This window comes from Xiphias gladius, chromosome 21 (genome assembly GCF_016859285.1).
Source record: "Xiphias gladius isolate SHS-SW01 ecotype Sanya breed wild chromosome 21, ASM1685928v1, whole genome shotgun sequence".
NCBI classification, from domain to species: domain Eukaryota; kingdom Metazoa; phylum Chordata; class Actinopteri; order Istiophoriformes; family Xiphiidae; genus Xiphias; species Xiphias gladius.
Genome location: NC_053420.1, coordinates 11,998,510 through 12,024,762, shown reverse-complemented (window position 1 = coordinate 12,024,762; position 26,253 = coordinate 11,998,510). Strand labels below are relative to the sequence as shown.

Below are 26,253 nucleotides of genomic sequence, written 5' to 3'. Positions count from 1 at the left end.
ACACACAGTTTACAGTTTTCAATTTGCAATGCATTTAATGTCTCCCCCGCTCCTGCTGATTCGCTGTGTGTGAGCCACAAAACAGTTCAGCCTGAAGCACCACTTTTTGCAATGCAAAATTTGAACCTATCTAGTGTGCTGTCAGACTTAGTAATGACACAAGACACCCATTTAAACTCTGTATGTCAGCTATAAAACTCACAACTGCAACATTTTCCAGTTGTTTGAAAAGGAACTTAATACCTTGCTTGTGCAGATGTGCAGCAGTAGTTTTTGAGCTTTCAATTAAGTGTTGAAACCCTAAATTTTCAACCGCAGAAACGGTATGATCATCATAAAGGTGTTCAACCTTCCCACACTGATTCCAGCCCTCAGAACACTCCACTCTCTACATTCTGCTGTTTTTGTTTTGATGGTAGGTAGCTGCTCACAATCACATGCTATTGTTATCATGTGACCTGTTGCAACTTACCTTTACAGCAAGTTGGACAAATTGTGGCTATATAAGTACTTACATAAAGTTTACAAGAAGTACAGGGTGTATTTGTTAGTTGAGTATATTAGATTGTAATTTTAAATTTTTTTGATATTTGTTTTCCCAAATGATAGATCCGTGTGCCACTGCAGGACGGGCGACGTAGCAAGTCTATTGAAGAGCGAGAGGAGGAATATCAGCGGGTACGAGACCGGATCTTTGCCCGAGAAGTAAGTTTTGGACCTGGGCAGGGTAACAAGCACCGGCAAGGACAAATCAACATTAAATCAGTCATTTTCATATTAAGTCAATTTCATTAAATGTTATCTCTTTAATTAGCAAGAAGTCAGCATGTCTTGATTTAAAAAAAATAAAATAAAATAAAATAAAATAAATAAATAAATAGAAACTGTTTCTTTAATGTGTAGTTGTAGTATATATATTTGCTTCCCAACATATTCTGCTTGTGACCCATTAATACAAAGTAATCTTTACTTGTGACCCCTCATCATAGGGTGCACTTCCGTGAGATGTGAAAAGTTGAATCATTGAAGAATGATTTTTACCTTCTCAGACCATTAATTTTAATAGTTTTTAGAGGCTTGAAAAGGTAAAACTATACAGTATTTGGAAATAAAATAAAGATTACAGAAAAGTTAAAAAAAAAAATACACAATTTTGTGTACCACAATTTTGTTTATTCTTATTTCCTGTGCTAGTAATGGTCTTTTGATCATAGATTCATCTCACGATCCCTTGATCCATCCCCAGATTGGGAACCACTGCTTCAAGTGTTATATCTCATACTAAATGCATATGATGTCAAACGTGAAAACTTCTGAAAGCTTGGCATGGAGAAAATGTGGTGTTGAGTGCTCCTGGTTGAATGAAGCATTTCATAATGTGCAGGTGTCCTTTTTTTTACAGTCCTCTCAAAATGGCTACATAAACGACAGCAGGTAAGATGATGCATCCTACTGGAGACTCTAGTGTGCGCAATACATAAGACTCCATCCTTTCCATCTATCCCCTTTAAGCTACAGTTTGCTTGTTAGGCTTCAGTTACGAGAGGTCAGGAGCTATAGGCCCATAAACATAGCAAACCCAACAGAATATATTTTGATTCTGGCTACGAAATCTGACCTCTTGGAGTTTACAAAACAGTCTGGCAAAGTTGATCTTGTATAACATTTGCTGTTAAAATATACATATAAAAAAGCAATAGTTGTTTTATTCTTCTCATTTCCAGGCAAGTGATCAATATGCATTTGCTTATTTTTCTCTCCAATGCGAGATTTTTATATCTAATAATTTAACAAACGGTTGTGTTATGCTGAAACTGACTGAGGGACACACTGTCTTTGAGAAAGATTTGTATGTATTGGGATACATTTTTTTCTTTAAGTAAGTTACCTCGCACAGCAGTTATAGCTAGACTCCATCCCTAGGCACCCTGGCCATTAAGGTTGAAAGATTAGTGCATAATATGCTGAGAGAGAGAGAGAGAGGAAGCGTGGGCTTTTCAACAGTCAGTTTCTGCCTTGTGTGCGTTTTTTTTTTCTTTTTTTTTTTTTCTTCTTTCTTTCTTTCCTCTCAGAGGTAAAAGTTCTACAATACTGTGACTTCCTCTACCTCCCACCCTTTCTTATCTTACCTTCCGTTAAACCCTCTCCTGTTCTCCAATGTAACCCTAGCATTTTCTCCTAATGTTAACCCCAACAGACTTTCCACTGAGGGCTACTGCTCTAGCTCTCAAAAGAGGAGGCAGATCTTTAGGTATTGGGGTGCTGCTGACTTTGACTTGTGTGTTGCCATGCCCATTTTTGAAAGTGATTTGGTGATGATAGTGGTGACTTGTGGTGGTTTTTATATCTTTGCTTGGCGTAGTCGGCTGATTGATGGCTATTCCAGCACTGCACCGTGGGGCTTCCCATGGCCCATGCATGGCTGCTTTGTGGTTTCACTGGGGACTGATTGACCTCCTTACCCATCCATTGTCAACTACATTTTTATATAAAGTAACTGCATCGCTTCCACAGTAACCTGTTTGTTTTGTGGTTTACTTGGTCTTGTAGTTTTTGTTAACATGTCAACTGTTGCATAGTAGCACATAAGTGTTAGCAGTACATATCTGAAATAGTGTTGTTGAACTGACAAAAAGAAAATAAGAAACATGAGACTATGAAGTAAAGACTTATGTTTTTCTTAGTCCAAATGTGCTGCAGCTAAGTTATTTGCATTACTGATTAATCTTCAGATTATTCTCTCGATGACTTGGTCAATCTTTTGCTCTGTAAAATATCAGAAAATAGTGAAATTTATTTTCTTTTTCTTTTTTTTCATTTTTCTTTTTTTTTTTTAAATGCCTAACAAGCAATCAAAACCCATCGACTTTCAGTTTACTATTGTAGAAGACTAAGAAAACTGGCAAATATTCACATTTTAGAAGATGGGACCAGGTCATTTCTAGCATTTTTTTTCTTTTAAAATTAATTGAATAATTAATAATCAGAAGTGTTGCCAATAAATTATATGTTAACCGGTTAATCAAATGATCATTTAATCAAACTTATTGTTCTAGAGTACAACAATATATATTTGCGTGCGTGTGTATTTTTTTCATTTGATTATGAAAAAGTATTGAGTATACACGCAGCTGTTTATAAACATTGTTGCTTATGTGCATCATTTAATTTAGAGGCTTTAAGATTATGTTTTTAGACTTGGCCCGCCTTTAATTTTTTAAGCTTTTCATCTATATATTATTTTGTCTTGTGTAGTTCTAAGACATTTTTCATCCTCAGCCTTTGAACCATGTAATTAATTACTTTTATTTGAGCTGCTTGCAGGAATTTAATCGGAGTTTGACTTGAAATCTAAAATGGGATTAATGATGTATGTTTGAAGTTTTAAATCTTATTTTAGCCTTTTTACATTTAACCTAAAACTGCCTGTAATAACCCAAGCCAAATGTTAGCCTTTTACAGAAAACATACTGTTAAACTAAGAGCGCTATAATGCCACAGACTTCATTGAAATGAACCAAAACAACAAGGTCTTTAGTGAGACATGGGTTAGTTTAGCATCTAATAAAGACTGAGAGTGATGGAAGCACATAACAACAAAAGCCTAGCTTCGCTGCTTCTCCTGTTTGTGCATGTGATGGGCAGTGCTGTCGTGAGAAGAGAGTGGAGATAAAATATGTGATGAAAGGCACAATTACTCCTCTTCCTCCTCCTCCCGCTCATCATGCTCTCATCTTTGTCTACAGAGTGAAGCGAACAAGTGTGCGCCTGCCTGTACAGAGAATGGCAGAGTACCAACCCTTCCTTAAAATAGGCTGTGCAGAGAGAGGACTCAGAATAGATCTTCCATTAATTACAGTCTCTTGAAATATTTATCAGCCATTGCCGCTCACTGTCAATAGGGTTTTACAACCCTTACCACATCCCTGTTCTGATCATGGTGATTCCCACAGTTAGCCTTACATGTTTTTGAATCCATTTTACTCTGGTTCTTGCTAGACAGACATGCTCTGTTCATATCCCTCTTCCAGTCCTATGGGGATGGAAAAAAACCAAGTGTTTACAGCTGACTTGCTGGTTTTTTCTCTGTGCTGTCTTCAATATGCAGTCATAGGTCTTTGTTCGCCTGCAAGGCTTTCTGCCTACATTAAATTGAATACCTATATCACAGTATTTATAGCCGCTGACACATTTTTCTTTTTTGATTTTCATCTTTATTTAAATTTGTTATATTAAAGCACAAGCATTGTAGGACATGTTCAAATGTAACAATAATATTGTTAATGCTGACATGTCAGTGGCAGACGCAACCATTCACTTGTGATGGGTAGGTGTGCCCAGAGTGGTGGTTACGCTTACAGTGTGATCATTGGTTTTCATGGCAGCTACCCTTATCCAGGGTGACAGCATTACAACAACACAATGATTGTGTATACAGCAATATAGTTTAAAGAACAATAGTGGTGATCCTGTGGTAGCAAGTGGTTATTTTGTAGATAGTGTTTGAGAGTCTGAGTGTTGATGTACATCTTGTATTAATTTACAGGTGTATGTGTGTCTTGTTTCTGTCTCAGTCCTTGTTTTTAATACAATGTAATTTAAGCGCATGTGTTACTGTTAATCTGTATTCAAATGTATAACACACATGTATGCAAGTACTCATTCTAGATATTCCTTTATGTGAATGTTGTCTCTGTTCTTAGATGGTTTGTGTGTGCAATTCACGGAAGTTTGTCTCATCTAGTGTCACTGTAATATCCTCCTACACCCTTGTGTTAATTGTCTGGAGCATCTTTTCTCCCTGCATGTGTGTTTTCCTCTGTGGATGGGTTTGTATGTGTGTTTGTGTATGTGAATGTGTGTGTGGTTGTATGTTTAAAAGTGGAGATAATATTGTTTGGTGGTTTGTTGCCTGATTTTGTATCGTGGTTTCACTAAACTAGCCAATATGCATCTGTGTTGAGTGCCCCATCCTAAAGCCTGTCAAACTGTGTGTCTTCTTTACCTGTTGGTGACCTTCCCTTGCTCTTCTGCTTCTGCTCTCCCCCCTCTATCCTCTTCTGTTTAACTGTCTTTATGTTACTGCCCCTTCCTACATTCATTTCTGCTTCAAATTTTCCTATGTACATCTTCCATTTTTTGATATATTCTTCATCCTGCCCTTATACGTTTTTGTCTCTCTTTCTCCTCTTTTTATTATTCAACTCTGATCACTGTAATTTGCAAATATCTCTCACTTGCTACCCCCTCACTCTCCTCACTTAAACTCTCCTATTACTTCACCTCTTTTTTTCCCCTTTCCTGCATCTATCTCCATTGTATCCCCATCATTTCATCTGTTTGTCTCTCTCTTCTTCCTCCCTGTTCTGTCTTCACTCAGAGGGAATCGTGAGAGCTCCAGCCGGGCATCTAGCAGTCGTCAAAGCAGCACAGACAGTGACATGAAATGCCTGGAGCCACGGCCCTGGAGCAGCACCGACTCAGATAGCTCCAACCGCACCCTCCGGCCGCCCGTCACTAAGGCCAGCAGCTTCTCTGGCATATCCATCCTAACCAGGGGGGATAGCCTGGGCAGCAACAAAGGCTCACAGGGAAGCTGCAAAGGCTCTCGCTCTGGTAAGGAGTGGAGAGACATCTGGGTCTCTCTAGTGTATGTCATTAAGGCATAATGATTTAAAAAAACAAACAAACTGTATAGTACTGTATTTGCCCAAATTTAACCCTAATTATAGGATGGTCCTTTGAAGCTTTTTCTTTTAGAAAGAGAAGCAGTATCTAAATACCACATTTGACAAGCTTTGTACATCAATCAAACACTCCTCTTTTAGGCTCTTGGAAGTGGCCAGAACAATTTTCTCTTTTTTTTTTTTTTTTTTTCCTCATGAAATTCTGTGATACCAGTAACTATTGGCTGCTTCACAGATGATACAGTCTTTTCAGTATAGACAACAGAGATGTCCAGAGATGGTTTTGACTCAATTTCACTCATTAGGAATTTATGTCCTCCATCGCAGCAAAATATGTTACACAAGCCGTTAGGAACTCGTATACTAAACACTTTTAGGGCTAACTCTGACATACTATAAGCTGACTAGAAGAAACTCAAACAATCAAAGAAACATTAAAGCCACAAACAACCCATAATGAAACACCAGCGTTACACTGGCATTTGCTCCTTTGTATGTTTATGTATTCACAAATATGATTTTGTGAATACATAATTGTCTGGTCCTCAAATATAATACAACCGCAACGTTTTCAAACATAATTTCCAGAAAAAAAAAATATTGTCTTATATTCAGCCTATTTACCATTCCCTGCAAGTTTAAACAATCAGGAATCATATAATTAACCCCAGGCCCAAGAGAGAGAGACAACCTGAGTTTATGTCTGGTAAACATACATTATTTTATAAAATAGAGTGTACTACAAGAATACTTACAGGAAAATTAATGTAACCCACTTGTTTTAATGGCTAAAATTGTTTTAATGGGTAAGTTTTTTGGGTTCATCATTTTACTCAGTGCAGTTAATGCAGAAATTGTTTCCTGTATCTATCATGTCTTTTCTTGCGTCAATAGGCCTGCCCCTAGTCAGTCCTGATGTGTGTCCCCCACCCGCAGCCTCCCAGTCCAGCCGTAGCCTGCTTCCCTGCCCATCTCAACAGCCACAGCAGCCACAGCCCCAGGCTCCGCCTCAGACTGCTCTGCTGCCCACCCCACAGCAACACCCCATGGGCAACCACATGATTGCTCAGGTATGTACCTGCACTACCTGTATTTATGTCAACCACGTCAGTAATAATGAAGACACACTTTTCAAGTTACAGAGGATCTAATTCAATCTGGTGTTTGATAGAACAGCTTTAGTGGTCCTTTTTTCCACAATCCTCCTCTAACAGGCCTAGTTATTAAATTAATGTTGTGCCTGAGGCTGAAATGTGGCCATATATAAGGAGAAGGTACTTTGAGAAACAATATAAAAGTTTTTGACATTTAATAACCACATGTCTGATAGCAGTCATTTCCTCTCTCTGTTTCCCTCTGAGTAGTAGTAATTACATATAATTTTGTAGACAGTGTTTTATTGCTTTTGTTTAATATTTAGAAACCAAATTTGATTTCCATTACTATCCATCTGTTCATTAACAACTTTTCCTCTGTGTTCTAACCAATATCTTTCCTATGTCTTCATTTATTTCCTTCTTTCCATCTGCTTCTGACACCCTCCTTCTCACTGGCTTGCTCCATTTTCTCTATGCTCTGCCTCTTCATTCCTCCCTCTTCCTGGTGGTGTGTATAGCCGGTGGCGTCTCTGCAGCCCTCTCAGCCTGTCTCCTACTCCAGCCCTTCCTGCCCCCAGGTTCTCCTGCCAGTTTCTCCTCCACAGCAGTACACAATGGTACTGATACCTCTTGTAGCTTCATCTTTTAATATTAATTCAGTTAAAGACTGCATTAATGACACTCTCACACTTAACTAATGCTGTATTATACTAAAAGCACTTGCACTCTATTACCCTACTCTTATTCATATATGTTAGGTATTTAATCGCATTCATGGAAGAATTATGTCTTTGGTGCTCTGAACCAGTCAAGTATTACTTTGTCTCAGGCTGCATACCAATCTGGAGTTGCCTGAGAGACTGAAGTCGAAGCAAGAAAGTCTTTATGCTATTCCAGGATGTTAATGATTCTACGTGTTTGCATGTACTGTTTTGTCATAAAGCACGTGTAAATTGCTATGCTTGAAAATAAAAGTGACCAAAAAAGTTAGATAGCACATTTTGTATTTTATTTAAAATTTGTTTCATTTAATACGTATTTAGTTCACTGAGCACTTTACACTAAAGTACCTATTTTTGGAAGCAAAGTTGTATAAGTTATTACTGTTGACATAATCTTTTAAAAAATGTATATATTTGAGCCAAAAAAAAATTAAAATAGAATTTGGGAGAACAATGAAAATCATTTTTTATGTCATCCTACTTGACTTAATGTAACAGTTTTGAATTTGTAGCATTCACTTCTTAAATGAACCCGTAAAATCATGGATTCTCATCTTAATCAGCCAAACAAGCATGCTCTGCCACATGAGCAGTGGTTGTATAGACCCCAACCTTACAGGAACACTGTAATATTTAGAGAAATATACTAGTTTTCAGCCCAACTGTCTTTAGCTTTAGCTTGCAATCTAGCCACGAATACATCCAGGTACTGCCTAAGTATTGCACAGAATATGCACAGAATGCCAAATACATTCTTATTGTACTGGATGCAAAGAGATGTAATGGATATTGATCTGCTCTTCTTACTCCTTGCAAAATGGCAGATGGGTGTTTTCCAAAATCTCAGCGTATCATGCCTCTGTTGCTAATGTTCTGCTAGTAATCACTCTCAATCGCTCAGCCCTCAGTTAGACCTTACACTGCAGTTCCAAAATTCACAAAAAGTGCTAGAGGTACCAGCTGCAAATGACCACTAATAAAGTCCTTCCCATTCCTCCCAGGGAGAAGAGCTGGCGCCCCAGTTCAGCCAGATGACGCTGAGTCGGCAGGGATCCAGTGAGAACCCTGAGCCTCCCCCTATGTATCAGGCTCCTCCCACAGTGTTGTCCCAGCACCCCCCTCCTCAGACCGGCTACATCATGGCTACCACGGGTCAGCCTATGCCACCTCCATCTGGCTACCAGCCTGCCACTGGACACCCCCACCCTCCACCTCCACCACCTCCTCCATCCCAGCCTGTCATGCAGGCTCCACCACCCCCACAAGGCTACATGCAGCCCCCTCCACCTCAACAGGTACACCATTCTCAGGCATCATACTGTGCTTTATTCTAGGGCCATCATACTGAACAGTTTGTTTATGTGGAAGTGATCATTTGAAATTCTACACGTACAGGGGGTTTTCTTTGTTTGCCAAGACATTAAAAACATCATTTACCCAGGAAAGATCCTAGGAAACAGAGATAGCCCTCTCTTTCACTTTAGCTAAAATGTTAGCAGTTAAAATTATTGGTGGAAGTTTGATTCACCGATTAGGAATGGCTTGATTTTTCTCAAAGAAATCTAAATTTGTGTCAAAGGAAATTAGGATGAGACTTATCCACGTAAATATTGTCACTGTTAATGCATTTGAACCGCCTCAAACCTATTCACAGCCAATTTGAAGAACAGCCCTGACTCCTGGAAGTAATCTCAGGAGGGCAGATTTGAGCGCTTAGTGCAGGAACGCCATGTAAATCAGGCATGTGGTTGAAAGTACATGAATGTGTGGAGATGATTATTAATGCACAGTACCAATATTTATGCGTTTTATCCATTACAGTATATGCATGGGGTGTAGGTGTGGACCATGTGCAAAAAAATAGTAATCGCAGTGACTATTACAGCATTATCTCTTTTTATCATGTTAATTTTTAGTATTAAAAAATTAAAAATCACAATAGTCATTAACGTTAATACCAAAATGAAACTCGTGTTCATCTCAGAGTGAATTGATTTTTAGTGTCTCGCAGGAAAATATCCTCTCCTTTTAAAAAAAAAAAAAAAAAAAATGCACATTCTTTCAGATCTCTCACAGACATTTTTTGGTAAAATTTTGCACATCATTTATTTAGATAGGACAACAGTGACCCACAATATCTGAGAATTTTGTAACAGAGGAGTGATCAACATTGTTTACATGTGAAGAACTAGAAATAGATACTTGATGTTTTAAAACAGCTATGTTGCTTGACAATATTCACTAATTTATATTTTATGAATGGAAGAGTTACATTACTGCTATGGCCAAATACATTGCCAAGAGGCACTGATGAAATAGTGCATCTAATTTTCTTCCTTACACCTCATATTATTAGTGTTAATGTTAAGATTTGTTGATGAAAAGGAATGGTACACAGTGATCACCACAGCACCTTGTTAACATACAGATACAGAGAGATAAAGCTTGATTGCTTTCTTTTTAATGTAACACTGAATGTGTAATATGACAGTTTTTATGGTGGTTTTCCATTAAAGGGAACTTAACTGCAACAATAAGTCATTCCCGATCCCTTGTAATAAGAGATCTGAGATACACATCACAGCTAACGGCAGAATTATGTTTTCTGCTGCTGCTTCTGTTAAAAATGAAGACAAAATAAGGACCAGCCATTATAATTAAACAATGTCACACTGCTTTCCTGTGAGTAATAGTTTTCTTGGTACAAGGAAATAACGGGTTTATTTGACAATGACTCAAGCCAGCTCTGCTCACAGTAAATACATTTACAGTTTCTATTTCCAGCTGTGGCGCAGGTATGCCAAACGCCTTTGGCAAGGAAATTACCAAAAAAATGTGTCATCACAACCTGTGTTCTTGCAAGTGTCACTGAATGACAAAGATAGAGCCACCTGCGTCTTGGTTTAAATGCAGGCCAATTGAAAATGCAACACTATAGGTGTCACATTACCCCCCCTCTGCCTCCAGTCTTTCTCTCCTTTGTAAAAACTTGAAGGCTTTATTGTAAGGGTATGTCATTTCTGAATAATTTCTTAGTTATTTAATAAGATGTTTCCTGGAAAGAACCATATGACAGAACCGCTCCGTTTAAACCCAAGAAAGTCTTCAATCATTAGTTATTTATTTTATTTCTTCATATGTTGAACTGCATGCTAGCCTGTAAACCATTTCGTGCTTCTGCATTTTCGGCTGACCTGCTATGCACTGACTGAAAGACTGGGTTACACTATCTTACCAATTAATTGAAAGTGACCCAAGATGAAACTGTCTGTACATTACGGTATCAAATTACATAGTCCTCTCCAGGAATCTTTCTAGGAAATTATGGTCCTGTAAAATAACATGTTACCATAAAAACTATCCAAAATATATGCCATAAGCATCACAACTTAAAAAGATTAAGTTCTTGGAAAAGGTGGAAACATTCAGACATTAACTTTCTTTCTTAAACTTAGAGTGAGGTGTGACATGTCAGTAATATGATTCCTGTGAATTCGCAGGATTCACCCAGTGGGGTGTTTGGTCCTCGCACTCCTTCACAAGCTCGGTCATTCTTCTGATTGCAGAGGCGGTGACAATAATGAGTTCTCTCACTCTGTGTCACTCACACACTTCCTTCCCTCCCTCAGGCCTTTGCTTGAATCCATAAAGTAGTTATTATAATTCATTTGAGGTGACAGAACTAAATTTACCTGGCCATTAAACACCCTGTGGGAGCAATTAGGGGCTGTAATGTAGCTCTGGGGCTAAGCTGTTAAAGAAGATAGTCTATTTAGCAGAGTTTCTTAATAGCTGGAGTCACTAATTTTTTTATAAATTGGCAATAGTGTTTTGTTTATGTGAAGGGAATCTGGGGTCAATAGTATTTCATTAAAGCAGATTTTCAATTAAAGCATCTAAATCAAGAGTGGAGTAAACTATACCAGGACCAGGGTGACTATTTCACGGTAGACCTAATGAATAATTGAGGGTTTGTGTTATCAAATAGTATATGTATTGTTCGTGTACCTATTTGCAATCTTACAAATAGTTTTGAGATTCCTCTTTAGTAAAACTTTTTTTTTTTTTTTTTTTTTTTTTATAGCTTTCATTCTCTGTGCTTTTGTTTTGTAGTTTGCTCTGACCTATTTAAACAGTGGCTTTTCATGCCTTTTATCACCCTACACACCTTCCTATATAATCCTCAATCTTAGATCTCCATACTTGTATAAACAGTATTGGCTGGGAAAGGAAGATGCACTGTGTTGTTTAATGTGTGGGTGGTTGACAGTGTAACAGGAGTGAAAATATTGACACCGCTGCAGATACTAGATGGGCTGAATGTTGTCATGTATGCAGATGGAGGTGGAAGCTGAACATATCGATCCTCCTAACATTCAACTTATACTCTGTTTTGTCCGTTTGATGTCTTGTTTGGATATTCTGTATGCTACATTTAGTCCTGCTGTGTATGTTGTTCCACCTACAACACTGGGCACTTATACATCTGTACCTATTGTGAGATCTTGGAGGAACTGTCTTAATATTGTTATATTAACAGTTGATCACATGACAATATGTATGTGAAAGGGGTCGCTTATAGTCACGAACCCACCGATAATTGCTTATTGTTGGTAGCTTATTGTTTTGGTCTCTTGGTCCAATACTTAGCTGCTTTGGTTCAGTCTCATATGTCATCTATGTCAACTGTGTTGTCATTTTTGGTTGCCTCTGTTCTCAACAAAAAAGCTCTAAAAACTGACAGTACGTTACCTGTCCAGCAACAAACAACAGACCGACAAAGTCAGTGACTAGCTGGTTAACATAGTGTGGCATTTAGTTACTAAACAGCCAAATACCACAGGAGTTGGTGGAGACCAAAAACAGCTGAGAGAGGAAATGTTGGACTTTGATTAGGTTCATCAGGTGGACAGATACATGACATAAAATGAATGTTAATGTTGCTCTCTGTTTGCTATATGAACTTAAAACGTGATAATATATTACTTTTGTGTTTCCACTGCTCCCAGTTGGCCAAAAAAAATCAGTTATTGCAGTTTTAATGTCCAAGCTATAATGTTGAGATCTTAAGATTTTTTGCTCAAATTCTTATACCAACTTGCAATCTGTCCCGTAGTTGCACTTACAAGTCTGAATATTTTTTAAAACCCTAAGAGTCTAAATGTGCAGTGTAAATTTATTCTGAAATACCTCCAGAGCCTGATTCTTTGGCAGAAACAAAATAAACTCTTTTTTTGGCCTCATGGTTTATTGGTTATATATAATATTTATGCCCAACAAATATTACTACTGTACTAGACCGATATGTTTATCAACTGATATGTTTACAAATATTATATTGTAATATACATTATACATAATAAAATAATATGTAAAAAAAAACAAAAAAAAAACCTATTGTTGAGGCTGAAGGTTGAAGACAGTTAATTTAAGTCGTCGTAATTCAACAGCAGTTGTTTTCTTTTCCTCTTGGTTCTGTGCTTATTACTTTTTTAAACAGTATTTTTGTGTTGCCTCTCTTCAGATACAAGTGTCATATTACCCTCCTGGTCAGTATCCCAGCTCAGGCCAGCAGTACCGTGTGCCCCAGCCCATGTCCCACCAGGTGTCTTATCCTGCCCAGCGCACGCAACCCATGCCTCAGCCCACACAGCAGTCAGGTCAGTACTTTTCTACTGTGGTGTACTGTCATAAACTCTACCTCATGTCTATATAGATGAATGGATAGATATCGATTACCACTGCACATGTATGTATACAGTATCGGTGTTTCCTGTACATTGCTTTAACACTAAAATTATTAATAATTGTTGTTAGCACACACAGTCCTTTTTAATATTTTTATTGAGGTGAACACACATAATGTTATCACTATAAATAAGTATAGAGATAAGTTATGACATGAAAATAGAATATTAAATTTTCACACATTCAGAGCGCCATTCAAAATGTATCCAAAACAAGTCAATACACAGGTACAGTCGAGTTGATTTTTATTTATTTATTTTTTTAACTATTATGTTGTCCCTCAACAAAAAACTGCTAAGTCATATTCATTTTTAAGTCTACCACGCTGAAGGTTGATTTTAAACAACCTTGGTCCTGCATTGTTCTGCCAAATCAAATATGCTCAGACCAAAATAGAGCTTTCCTTTTTTTCATGGAAAAACCTGAAAGCTTTATCCTTCAATCTCTTTCATTTAGGGTCTGTGAAGGTTGGCTGTGTGTTTATACAGTAATTGACAGATAGACATTATTGGCAACCTGAATGGACTCTGGCTCATAGCGGAAGCCTGCCAAAACCAAATGGATCATGAACATCTCGGTCAATTGCATCAGTCCAAGGCTGCTGCCTCATTTGAAATACAAATTTTGTGTTGGCAAAGATTTATAGCTAAATAAACCAGGAACATTGTGAATTAAGACCCTACTGGATTGCTATCATTTACTTTTTTCCTCTTCCTTTTTTTTTTGCTGTAAATGTTGAAACATAATTTGTGTGAAGCTTGTTTGAGTGATGAGTACCTCTACAAATACTTACACTTTGTATCATAATTAATTTTGTGCAAATAAAGTGCTATTAAAATCCTTTTATGAAAAAAGGACACTGTGTATGTATTTACCAAAGTGAAGTGCAATGGTATTCCAGATTAGTTTTTTGTTTTTTTTTCTTTTTGTCTTTTCCAGTTAGACTTAATTTTGCCATTGGGTAAGGATTAGCCATTGTACAATAAGTGAAGAAGCTAATTCTTCTACTGTCTGGCTTTACATTGATTTTCTCTTCAAAGGCAATAACTCAGCTACCGTTTCTCTACTACCAATTCCCCCCAGTTTCTACTCTTTTGTACTGTACTCTATCTTTACCACCTTTCCTAAATTTTCTTCTCCAATTGTGGTCTGTTGTCATCAGGTCTCCAGACAATGATGCCCAGCCAGCAGCCAAGCTACCAGAGCATGATGGGCGTGCAGCAGCCCCAGAACCCTGGTCTGCTCAATTCCCAGAGGGCAGGCATGGGGGGACAAATGCAAAGCATAATGGTTCAGTACCCACAGATGCCATCATATCAGGTATTAAGTCAGCCATAGGGTAAACTTGTAAATGATACAAAAATAAAACCTTGTTATTGTTATGTAAATATGACTTAATTTCCCCCAAATTTTCAGTGAGCCTAGCTGAAAATTTGAGCACCATTAATGTCCATACACATATGGGTAATCTCACCAGGTTCAACAGCTCCATCTACTGCACACTTAAATTGTCATTTTATGTTGAAGAGTCAGACAAAGTTAAAGGACCTCAAAAATGTATGAATTTTATTATTAATCTTTATCAGCATGAATGTGAATAATGGGTATGTTATCAGTAATCATAATACATCCTTACACCAGAGCGGTAAACTTGAAGCTCATCAAAAACGCACCAGGCAAATAGTGTGACATTGCACAAATTTTAGTGCAGAATAACTTTTGAGCAGTTGATTGTTTTGAGTCAGGTTGAGTCAATTATATTGTAGTCTTATTTGGTTCTCTCCAGAGGTCAGACCCTGTTGCTTGTGGTTGTGTTCATAGTCAGGTAAGAAGTGAAAAAAAGCTGCTGCTCTGTCTGTGTAGTTTTGTGTGTGTTGTGTTTATGGCTTATGTTAAGATCTTTAAATCTGAACCTTGTACGTTGCCAAAAAGGACTACATCCACAATCCATATTGACGTAATGATATTGTTACGAGAGCAAATGATAAGTAAACATGGACATCATCAGAAGGATGATGTTAATGTTATTGTCCATTAAAATTACAGCTTCTCAGCAGCCACTGCCAGATTATTACAGTCAAGATATTCCTACAGCACATGAACACACCACAGCACAACAAGAAGTGGCAGCTACACTATAATTGAGTATGTGTTACTTTGTCACCTAAATATATTAAATTGGAAAAGTCATGCAACACACTGGTATAATCCTTGAATATTGTGACAAGTGAAGGAAAAGTGAAGAGGACAGATCCAATTAATCAACCACTCTGTAGCAATCTTCTTATCAGTACCATAGGGACTTTCAAAGTGGTAGGATAGTGTGCTGAAGATACATGTGCCAACTTTCACTTCTGTGCATGACTTAGTTAAAAGAAAAGGGCAAAAGCCATGATTCACGCCTAAACATATCGGTCTATAGTACAGTAGTAATATTTGTTGGGCAAAAACTCAGTAACTTTTCCAGATACTATTCCAATAGCTCATCAACAGAACAAGATGAAAATGGACAGACTGATGCAGTCTTAACTGAACAGAGGTACAAGCCTTGGACCAAATCAAATGTTAAAATGACATCATGACAGGTCTAGTGTTAATCCTCTTGTTAGTCTTGTCTTCATTTCTCCTAACATTTTTAACTTTAGCAGTGGTGAGACGAACCACCAATTAATTCTTCTCTTTCCTAAAAACTACCTCTCTTTTGAACATTTACCCCTTACCCAGGTGCCTGTGGGAAATGAAAATCAGCAGGTGGTGCAGCAGCAGTACCAGCAGCAGGTGATGGTGCCAGTCAGCCAGTCTGTCCAGGGGCCCATGCCTGTCTACTATAGTGTTATCACACCCACACAGCAGAATAGCACAAGGTATGTATGAATATGTCATACTTTTACAAAAGAGTTGCCATTAGTATTGAAATATTGCAAATTATATCAAGCCCTCTGTGGAAAAATATATTGTGCATTAAATGTAAACATAAGGCGCTATGATGACTAAAGCAGTTAAAGTAGCAGCAACAGGGAAGTTTTATGGGAGCTTTCCTTCATATCAATTAAGTTGTTTTTTTGTTTGTTTGTTTTTTAACTCTCTTGTGATTATCATCTGCACAAGCAAGTTGTAAATACCAGAACTTCATAAAGGATGTTGCAAAATTTTGTATAGACCAATAGGACTGCTAAATAAAACGAAACTTCCTCAGCAGAGTTCTGTACAAATGTTATATACTTACAGCTAACCATTGACTCTTAACTCCTAGGTATAGATATATAAAATGTAGTTTATTAATCTTCTGGCAATGTTTCGTGTATATCCCTTTAATTATCTTTTCCCCTTTTGTATGTGTCTGTCCTAAAGCCCGTCAGTAGGTTATCTGCAGCCCCCCAGCAATGAGCAGTATCAAATCACACAGTCGCCGTCCCCCTGCAACCCTCAGCAGTTGCAGCAGCAATATTCAGGTGAGACTTAAAGTACTGTCAAGAGGTTGTGAAGTGACCATTAGTATAACATAACATTTTTCCACACATTATTCTAGCTTTTTTTTAAATTTTATTTTATTTTAACTATTTAATTTGTAGGCATTATTCTCTAGGGACAAGCGCCTATAGTATTTATCTTACAAGTAACAACCACAATACATGTCTTATGTTGTTCTTAAAAACTGTAAGTCCTCAAAAACAAAGTTGGTTTCGCTCCCAAAACCTTTTTTACAATTGAGAAAGAGATTTCCTAGCAGGATCAATTGCATCAGCTTCTCTACTGTTGTCTCAATTTTATTTGTCAAGAACTGCAGCTGAACATGGTGATCAAACTGGCTAGAATGTAAGTCTGTTAAGTCATAGTGTGCTTTATACCTAAAAACCCTACATTGACTAATAGAGTTACAGCTTGCAACTGTCCTTTACAAAATCAGGTGAAGGGTATTCAGGGGATAGTTCAGACAGAGGCACACAGGGTTCACACACTGAACATGTAAATCAATGTCTTAAAAAGGTCGAGTTTGAAGAAATCAAGGAAAATCTAATACCACAAAGACCTTGTGCTCCAATTTTGGCCTTAAGTAAATGTTGATCAAAAAGATGGTCATGTTATCCTTTCAACCTCAGCTGTGTTTTTGTCATTTACTCAGGTGTATGTTATTTGTTGAAAGAGTAATTTGATTGGTCAGTTTCTCAACCCAGCGATCAATGAGACCGAGGTTAGTCATTTGTCCTAAAATTTATATTTCAGGCTCTGTTTTCAAACTTTACCCTGCCCTGAGGATTGAATTTATAAGGTAGTCTTTTTTGTGTGAATTAGTCAATTGCTTCATCTGTAGAATCTGACATGTCAGTCTATGCAGCACAAATCCTAATGCTTACCGCTGTGCTTGATCTCCTATACTTACTTTGATACTTGGGTCATTCCGTGTCAAATCAGAAAGAATCCAAGAAAGTTGTTGCAGCAGCGTCTCAGATTTTGTTCAGAGTTTGTCTGTATAATGTTCGCGTCCCAAAACCGAGGCCTGTAAAAATATTTTTGTTCAATTCCTAGGTTTTTATATTTTTTTTGGCCCTTGATATTTTTTACTTCAACACTCTCAAAAATGCCTTATCTGGGAAGCCATGTTTGGGCATTAATATCTTGAAAAGTATTATTCCTAGCCTCACCAAACTTTGTAGGATGGAAAACAAACATGTTCCCAGTATGACTGAAAAGACTAAAAGTTTGTTCTGCATGCCTATTGATTTTCTTTAAGTCCCTAGATTAAGAAAAAAAATGTGAAAATTCTTAAACAAGAGTGATAATGAGGCTAATATAAACCTTTTATTTGCACCCTGAGGCAATGTAAATAAATTGCCTTGGTATTAACTCTGATACATGCTATATTCAAAGACATTGTTAAATTTTATATCCTGTATTTAAAAATAATAAGTTACTCAATAAAATATTCTGATAACTTTATTGAAAATGATGTGCAATTTAGCAAATTATGTACTAGAAATTACATGTGATGAAAACCATTATACTTTAACCATATAGCCTGAACAACAGGATTGAATTAGGTACATACTTGGTGTTTTTTTTTTTTTTTTTTGGATAACATGTAAGGGCACCTACTGATGATTTGACTGTGTGGACATGATTGATAATGATTGATATCTTACTGGTGCAAAATGGGGGGTTGTTGTATTCCAATATCCCTCTCATTTAGGAATTTTGCACTCACTCACTCGCTTATTTATTTATTTAGGGTTTTTTTTTTTACAAATCTAGAAAAAAGAAAAAAAGGGTCAAGGCCTAACTTGTTCAAACAGAAGCTTTCACACGGCTCTAGGGGCCTGTCAATATTGTTAAAAGTCCATAGGCACTAACATTAGCATAAACCACCTATATAACTACACGTTTGCCTGTCTCTCCGTACACTCCCTCAGGAGTACCCCCTCCTGGGCCTGGGGTGATGGTCATGCAACTCAGCGTCCCCAATGGACCACAGCCTTCCCAGAATCCTCCTCTGGTCCAGTGGAACCCATGCAAGTACTACAGCATAGAGCAGAGACCCAGCAAGCCAGGAGAGCTCTACAAACCTGACAACACTCCGCAGGTACACACACGCACAAACATTAAGATCTCCTCAGTCAGTGGGTGAAATCCTTTGTAAGTGCAAAGAACCTCATGAATCCACACTGCAACCCACAAATCCCTTCATTCAACTACATGCGTTCATTCGTGCATTCATTATTAGCCTGTCAGCCCCCTAGTGGAAATCTGTAATACTGCTTAACTGTAAAAAGTGCTTTAGATCAGTGTTGTCGTCGTTAGATGAAATTACAGTCTGCAAGTCGGAGTAAAGTAATGTAGACCACAAAAGGTTGTCGCTTGTTCGGGAACATGGAGTTCACATGTTTCAGTATTTTTTATATTTTGCATTCTCTTTTTCTCTTGTGTCCAGGCCAGTACTCAGCTGACGAGTCCCCTGGCCTCCCCAACTCAGTCTCCCACCCCGTCCCCCTCCGGCAGCGTCAGCAGTGTCTGTCCAGGTCTTGGACCATTACCTCTCATTTCCCAGTTTCCCCGGCCAGGAGGACCAGCCCAAGGTAAAGTTAAAAAAAAATAAATAAATAAACTGAAGTAAATACATACGCAGCTACGTTACAGATAGATACAACAATACTGGAGAAAAAGACCTGTAATTAACATTTCTGCAGATACACAACAGAGACCAAGAGTGAGGAAAATCTGTTTAAATGCTTAAATGTAACCAATGACAAATGAAATGTTGCATATGCACTCAGTTGTCACACCTATGTAACACCCCACAATATATGCATTTGCGTTCTCCCACTTGAATGATGTACACTTCTAACTTGGGTAGGTACTATATGTTGCCTATTCATTGCACATTAGCCCTGACTTGCTGTTAAAAGAATCATAAGTTTCAAAAATCAGTGTCTTATTTTATAGTCTTGACCATCATTCCCATGGCTCATGTTCTCACAAACTTTGTGCATCTACTATGGCTGGAACACGAGCAGTCAGACAATGAGACGATACTAACTGTGTTAGGATGAGAAAATAAAAGCAAATATTCATTTAGTCTTTGTCTCTCTTTTTAACATCCATTAGATTAGTTTGTGTGTCTGACCAATTATAGTAAATTCATTAAGTCAGTTTTTCCATCAGACCTAGGGGATTGTAACTGACATTTCAGCTGTGTTTAGTTTTGTTTTCACCTCCAAATACGCACTTTAGATATTATGGCTTAAGCTGGGTTTGTGTACAACTTGTTGTTTGCTCCCATAACCAGTTGCAGTGTTGCTGCTTCCCCAAATCTAATCAATTCACTTGAGTAAAATGTTGTCATAATCATTAGAAATGGTGGCCAAAACTACAAAAATAAGAAGCAGGTTACTAAAAACAGGACTTTTCCTGTATTCCTCAGGTAAATAAACAAAAAAACTACGGTTCCAGCTTTTCTAAACCCCTGCTCAGACTCATGCTCTTTCACCCTTTTCCACAGCAACCCTCTGAACCTTGCCAGGTGGCTTCTGGCCCTGAGCCAACAGACCATCATATCACCTTACCACAGCTGGTTCACATGAATGGCACCATGCCACATGGTCAAACCTCTGGCAACCACACATGCCTTTACCTCGTCCCTGTCCTCTGACCTATATTTACACTCAGCGCCACATTACCTTTACTGACAAATAGACCCACTATTTGGAATGCATGATTACTCGGACAAATATGGTATTGCATCAGGCTGCGATCCCTGTAATATCACCATGACGCACGTCTTTATTGCATTGGCTTCAAAACACCAGGATGGAAAAATACTATAGTAGTGAGCTGCATTTGCAGGTTTTCCTCTAAACTCTCCAAGTTGTGATGAAAGTAAATCTTGAAAATCTTTAAAGCCTCATTAAATCTTCCATACTGTTTTTATGCTGCTCGCTTGGCCAGGTCCCTCTTGAAAACGAGATTTTGATGTCAGTGAGAGATTGAGACCCGGTTACATTAAGAAAAAGAAAGTGTTCACCTGGTCTCTTCTGGGGCAATAAACTCTAAATGTATCTTCAGAATTGATCGTTTTGATTTTAACTTATGATTTATGATTGTTTAGGTGATGGGCGCTACTCTCTGTTGGGGCAGCCTCTCCAGTACAGCCTTTGTGCGCCTCCCCTCATACATGGCCAGTCGTCCTACAGCTCCCATCAGGTTAGTACTGGCAGGCCTTTGTACTTTATCCTAACTGTATTCACTATTTGTGAACCTTCCTGTTAGTGTGAATTAAAAAACTAGTAGGCATTCATAATTGATTATGCTCCTGTTGACAAGGCGTTTCAAGTATATATTTCTTATGTAACTCAGTTTATTTCTGGCTTAAACGGAGCCATCATGAATTCCACTCTTTAAAAATTGTGTAAAATACACCACCAGGCACCTAACTGTGTTTTCTGAGGAGAGAAGTTTTTCAGAAGTGGAAACTAAATGCCCTGCAATTCAGTGCTGCTACATCTCACTTTCGGATTGTTAGTTTAAACTTTTACCCCCAAAATAAGCAATTTCTTTGGAAGAGCGGTGACATTTATATTAATGTAAGACAACAGGATGATAAAGTCTGTGCTTCTTTGTAATTTGTCCTTAAAGGGTGCAGACAATGGTAAAATGGGTGAAAATGACAGCCTGAATCCCTTACTGAGTATTGACAGCAGAATATCTTAGCTCTGTAAATTAAGATATGCTTGTGAAGTTGGGGATCAGTCACAACTTTAATATGTCATAGTCGTAAAATGTTGGCTGTTTGGGAATTGGAGATACTAACGTTACAGACATTATGGAAGCCATAATACACTGTGAACTGTCCATCACTTCGCCTTTCTGCTGCAGGCGTCATCACCTTTCCTGTGCCCACTAGTGTGCACTATCTTGTAACTTTTGGTGTCTCCAGTTACCAAAGACTATTAAGTTTGAGGCTTCCACTGATTACTTATACCTCCATCTAGTGTCCTGTCATGTTACTGCGTTGTGATAATTAGCCTCATAATATCTGTGTTGCTGTGTTCAGGGCCAAGGAGGAATGAAACATGGGGGACGAGGGAAAAAACAAACACTCAAATCTGCATCAACAGATCTCGGAACCACTGATGTTGGTAAGTTAGAGCTGCGTCATCACAGACCAGCATATCTTCCACAAGTGCCATTAAATTTTGCTGTGGTTTTTGTTATAAACTCTCACACACGGTATTGTTCAGGTATAGTATGTGGGAAGAGTAGATACTAGAGGACAGCAATGCATGTGGCTCAACTATACCACTTTTAGTGGGCTTTTTTTTTGTGTGTGTATGTGTGTTGTGTCTGATTTCTCTATCTGATGTGGATGCCATTAAATTAAAAAGTAGTTGTTTTGAGTATACTGACATATGCTTGTAGCACTGCATTCAAATGCAGTTCTACAGCCATTGTAAATACACCACATTGGATGTCCTCTGGAGTTTCTGCCGGCCACAGGGCCATGCGCACAATATTTCCCCTAAGAACCCCATATTGAGTAAACACACTGAGCATGTCTCTGGAACAGGTGCTTCAAGTCTTTAAGGATACAACTTGAGCAGTCAACCCTGCTAACATCTTACAATATGTCTCTCTCTGACTTTCCTTACTACTTCTTTTTCCAGTGGTGAGTCGAGTACTTGAGGTAACGGACCTGCCAGAGGGGATTTCACGTCCAGAAGCTGAAAAGCTCTTCAACCAGCTGTCAATGTGTGGTGCCAAGATCCAGTGGCTGAAGGAGCCCCAGGGAGGCCGAGGAGGAGCAGGAGGCTGTGGCCCCTGTCCTGGTGCTGGTCCTTCTGGGCCAGGAGCCACCACTGGCCCCGTGGCCAGTGTGGGAGCTGGGGGAGCAAAGGGCGACGGCCATGACCCGGCTCACCTCTACACAGTAGTGGCAGTGTTCCCCAGCACCATGGCTGCCCAGAGTGCTTCCTTCAAACTTAACAACAGTGGGGCCAGCCTCTTCAAACTGAGGGCCGCCAAAAAGAACTATGACCTGCGCGTGCTGGAGAGAGCCAGTTCTCAGTGAAAGGAAAAGAGAGGGGGAGGAAAGGAAGAAAGTCAAAGAGACAGAAAGAAAGAGAGACTCTTGGTGGAGTGGTGGAAAAGGAAGGAGGACTGAGGGGGACTGCTCTTAGTGTACAATTCTAAAGAAAAAAAAACTTGAGTTAAATGTATAAAAGGGAAGAAGGTGTGAATCATGAGGTGGCTGGCGTTTGGTTGCAAATATGATTTTGTTGTTTGTTTTTATTCATTGTTTTTGTTTTGTATTTATATAGCAGAAGAGCACACAAGACACGTGAGCATGTGTTTCACTGTTGCCGTGGAATGTGTGCTGCCATTATACAAAAACATGCAATGCCACACACATACATATACACATACCAAGAGAGACAGACACACAAACGCAGGCAACAGGGTCACGTAGCACATAACAAAACACACTGGACAGTCGACCTCAGTCAAACCTTTTCCTCCTCTTCCTCCTCCCCTCTGCTCTCCAACCCTTCCTCCTTTTCCTCCTTTTTCTTCCAGTGCTTTCTCTCCTTCCTCAACTCTCTGTCACCCAGTTGTCTCTCAATCTCACATATTTATACATTTTCATACGCACAGTTGCGCAATCCCTCTGCTTTCCTCCGCTGCTCCTCCCTCTTTTCTTGCCATGTCTCATACTCCTCCTACCCTCTCTGCTCCTCTGTCCCTCTCATGTACTCTCTGCTCTCTCCTCTCTTGCTTTCTGTTTGCCTTACTGCTGTTGTGGGTTTCTGTATTGCGCTGTTTTCTTTCTGAGAAGTTTTTCTTTTCCTTTTCCTCTTTTCTTTTTTTTTTTTTTTTTTTTTTTTTTTTGGGGTTCAATATATTTATATAAGTGATGTAAGGAATAAAAGAAATCTATATATTCAGTGATTTTTCTTTCTTTCCCTGAGTGGCAAAGTTTAGGCCTTCCTTTATCCTTCACTCCTTCCCTCTTCATTCCCTTCTCTTCTTGTCTTCTTCTGCCCTCTACCTCACCTCTTCTGTCCTCTCCTCTCTCCCACAACTGCCCCACATCCCCCCGCTCCCCCCGACGCCCCACTGTGTTTGCGTTTTTCGTTGACAGCTGTGCAGAACGTATCAGAAGAAGTAGTTAAAGTGCACAATGATTGCATATGTCTACTGTAAATTTTATTTAATCTGTTATTTTTTGTTTGTTTTTAAAAATATAAAAGTCGAGAAAAATCTATCAAAACATCTTCTGTGTCATGTGGTTCATTGTATGACTTTACTGAAGCTGACTCTGAAGGCCAAACAACAGAGCCATAATCAGGTCAGTTCCACCTTGGTTGTGTGTGTGTGTACATTTGTATATATACAGTAGTATTCTGTATGTGCATATACAGATGGAAAAACATCTCACCAAGTGTCTGACCAAAACAGCTTCACTGCTCCTTGGCATACATTCTACAAGTCTCTAACCCTGCTGGAGGGATGAGACAGCATTCGTCCAAAAGATATTCCCTCATGTTTCACTCAAAAATCTCCCGTAGGTGTTCAGTTAGGTTGAGATCAGGCGATTATGAAGGCCATAACATATGATTCACATCATTTTCATACTCATCAAAGCCATTTAGCTTCTTGTACCTCGTATAAAGCATCTACATTCTCTGTTTCAACCAGTCCTTCATTGAGGCATTTTGGTTTTTTTTTTGTTTTTGTTTTTTGTAATTCATCACCTCTCTGCACATACTGAGCATGTTCATGCTCCCCTGGGGAAGAATCCTTGTGATTTAAAAGGAGAACTCCACCAATTTTACTCATCAGAGACAGTTTACAGGTCTTGGGGAGGAAGAAGGATGGTTAAGGCGTGTACCACACCTTTGTTGCATGTCATACCCCTCTCTCACTCTCCCTACATATCCTGTTGCTCTCCACAATGACTGTCCAAATGGTTTTGATGGAGTACTCTTTGTTGGAGCACTCTTTTTAACAATGACGTGACCTACCTAAGGAAGAACTAAGCTATAATGCTGTAAGAATAACAAAATGATCAGTATGTCAAGGTTTTAAGTTAATTCCAATTTGGCCTTGGATACAGCAGATGAGAAATCAATCCCATAAAGAAGCGGTTCTGTTTTTTGTTTTTTTGTTTGTTTGTTTTGGATCACATTAATCACATCTTCATCAGCAGATCTTCTATCATCTATCATGGAAAGATACATGTTCCTTTTTCATTCATTTTGTATATTTAAGCATGTTTTACATTTATATCTATATATATAGATATATCTTAGAGCTCCATAAGATGCACTGAAAAAATGGAAATTTGTGAAACTGAACTCTCCTTGTGTCTTGTCTAAAGTTTTTTTTTTTTTTTTTTTTTTTTTTTTTTAAATTTCAGTCTGGTCTAATTGACTTCATTTTCAGTGATTGCATCCATACCATACGAAAGATTCTGGAGACTCTACTGCTCTTCTCAGACTGCGTCTCATTGACATTAGTGTCAGAGGCAACTATGACAACCTCTGCTGGAACATCATTCTGACAGTTCCCTTCGCCAGAGTCACTGGACTGATGACAAGCAGGGCCTCTCACCTTGGATTTTTGGCCAGGGGTGGGCTCTTAGTAATCTAGAACATCTAGGCTTCATTCTCCAGACAGGCTGGTGGAAACCAGCCAATGGAGTTTGAAGATGAGGCGTTTCCAATCTCCTCTGGTGTGGCATGCTCATCCCCAACTAACTCCAGATGGGTGGAGTTCAGTTTACTGGAGCACACTGAGTAGGTGTTGATTGTGTCTCGAGGGGATGAAAGATATTTGTGTCTAGATGACTGCTGGTTGACCTCCTTACAGCCTTGTTTACTTGTATTTCTGAAATGTGGTGGACCTTATTCTTCTGCCATCTGCGAAAGCAGCTATCCCACGGCGACTTCTTCTTTGCAGGCATGTACACCCGGCAACGTGTCATGGTTACACGCCTCTTTGAATTTGGGCGATCAGAAGCTTAAAGAAAGCTTTGCCAACAGAGCTTTTCAAACACTGATGGATGTTAAAGTGATGTCTAAGTTTTCCCTGCTCTGAAGGCACCTTGGGGCCAACTACCTCTGTCCCGCATACCTGGAAAGTCAGGGAAGGTGGGACTCTTTGTGGTCAAGGTACCATATGGGGGAATAAATTGATAGTTGGTTTGTGATACATTTTCAGTGATTGCCGTATCACAATCATCAGCTCCTGCACACGTGTCAGCTGGTTTCTCCTTCACATCTACTGTATGTCATAACTTTCCCTTATTTCGCTTTGCAGCCTGAAAAAGAAATCAGTGAAATAAAGGTAAAACACAAAAACCTACAAAACAAATGTCACAATTGTATTCGTGAGTTTGCTGGAGTTTCAGTGAGATAATTGGTCAAACTACTCTTCAATAAGTCTGCAGCAGGATCTCTTGGTTGTGGTGTAGAAGATGTTTTTCAAGCCAGTGAGATTGGCTACTTT

At 38.7% G+C, this 26,253-nt stretch overlaps 1 protein-coding gene across 8 annotated transcripts in view; it reads left to right on the top strand.

The window, feature by feature from the left end:
• LOC120807483 (R3H domain-containing protein 2) overlaps nucleotides 1-23,596 on the top strand; it is a 61,047-nt gene extending 37,451 nt beyond the window's left edge. For 4 of the 8 annotated variants that reach the window (XM_040159584.1, XM_040159587.1, XM_040159583.1 and 1 more), the window contains 15 exons: nucleotides 610-705; nucleotides 1,385-1,434; nucleotides 5,381-5,616; nucleotides 6,582-6,757; nucleotides 7,303-7,401; nucleotides 8,508-8,801; nucleotides 13,031-13,166; nucleotides 14,417-14,574; nucleotides 15,979-16,118; nucleotides 16,606-16,706; nucleotides 18,663-18,832; nucleotides 19,181-19,325; nucleotides 20,855-20,949; nucleotides 21,800-21,884; nucleotides 22,410-23,596. In XM_040159584.1, the coding sequence (XP_040015518.1) occupies nucleotides 610-705; nucleotides 1,385-1,434; nucleotides 5,381-5,616; nucleotides 6,582-6,757; nucleotides 7,303-7,401; nucleotides 8,508-8,801; nucleotides 13,031-13,166; nucleotides 14,417-14,574; nucleotides 15,979-16,118; nucleotides 16,606-16,706; nucleotides 18,663-18,832; nucleotides 19,181-19,325; nucleotides 20,855-20,949; nucleotides 21,800-21,884; nucleotides 22,410-22,813 (2,385 nt within the window). In that variant the 3' untranslated portion in view covers nucleotides 22,814-23,596. The remainder of the gene's footprint in view (nucleotides 1-609; nucleotides 706-1,384; nucleotides 1,435-5,380; nucleotides 5,617-6,581; nucleotides 6,758-7,302; nucleotides 7,402-8,507; nucleotides 8,802-13,030; nucleotides 13,167-14,416; nucleotides 14,575-15,978; nucleotides 16,119-16,605; nucleotides 16,707-18,662; nucleotides 18,833-19,180; nucleotides 19,326-20,854; nucleotides 20,950-21,799; nucleotides 21,885-22,409) is intronic. The other 4 variants (XM_040159586.1, XM_040159589.1, XM_040159591.1 and 1 more) reach the window with 4 other exon arrangements.
• Nucleotides 23,597-26,253: the final 2,657 nt, after the last annotated feature.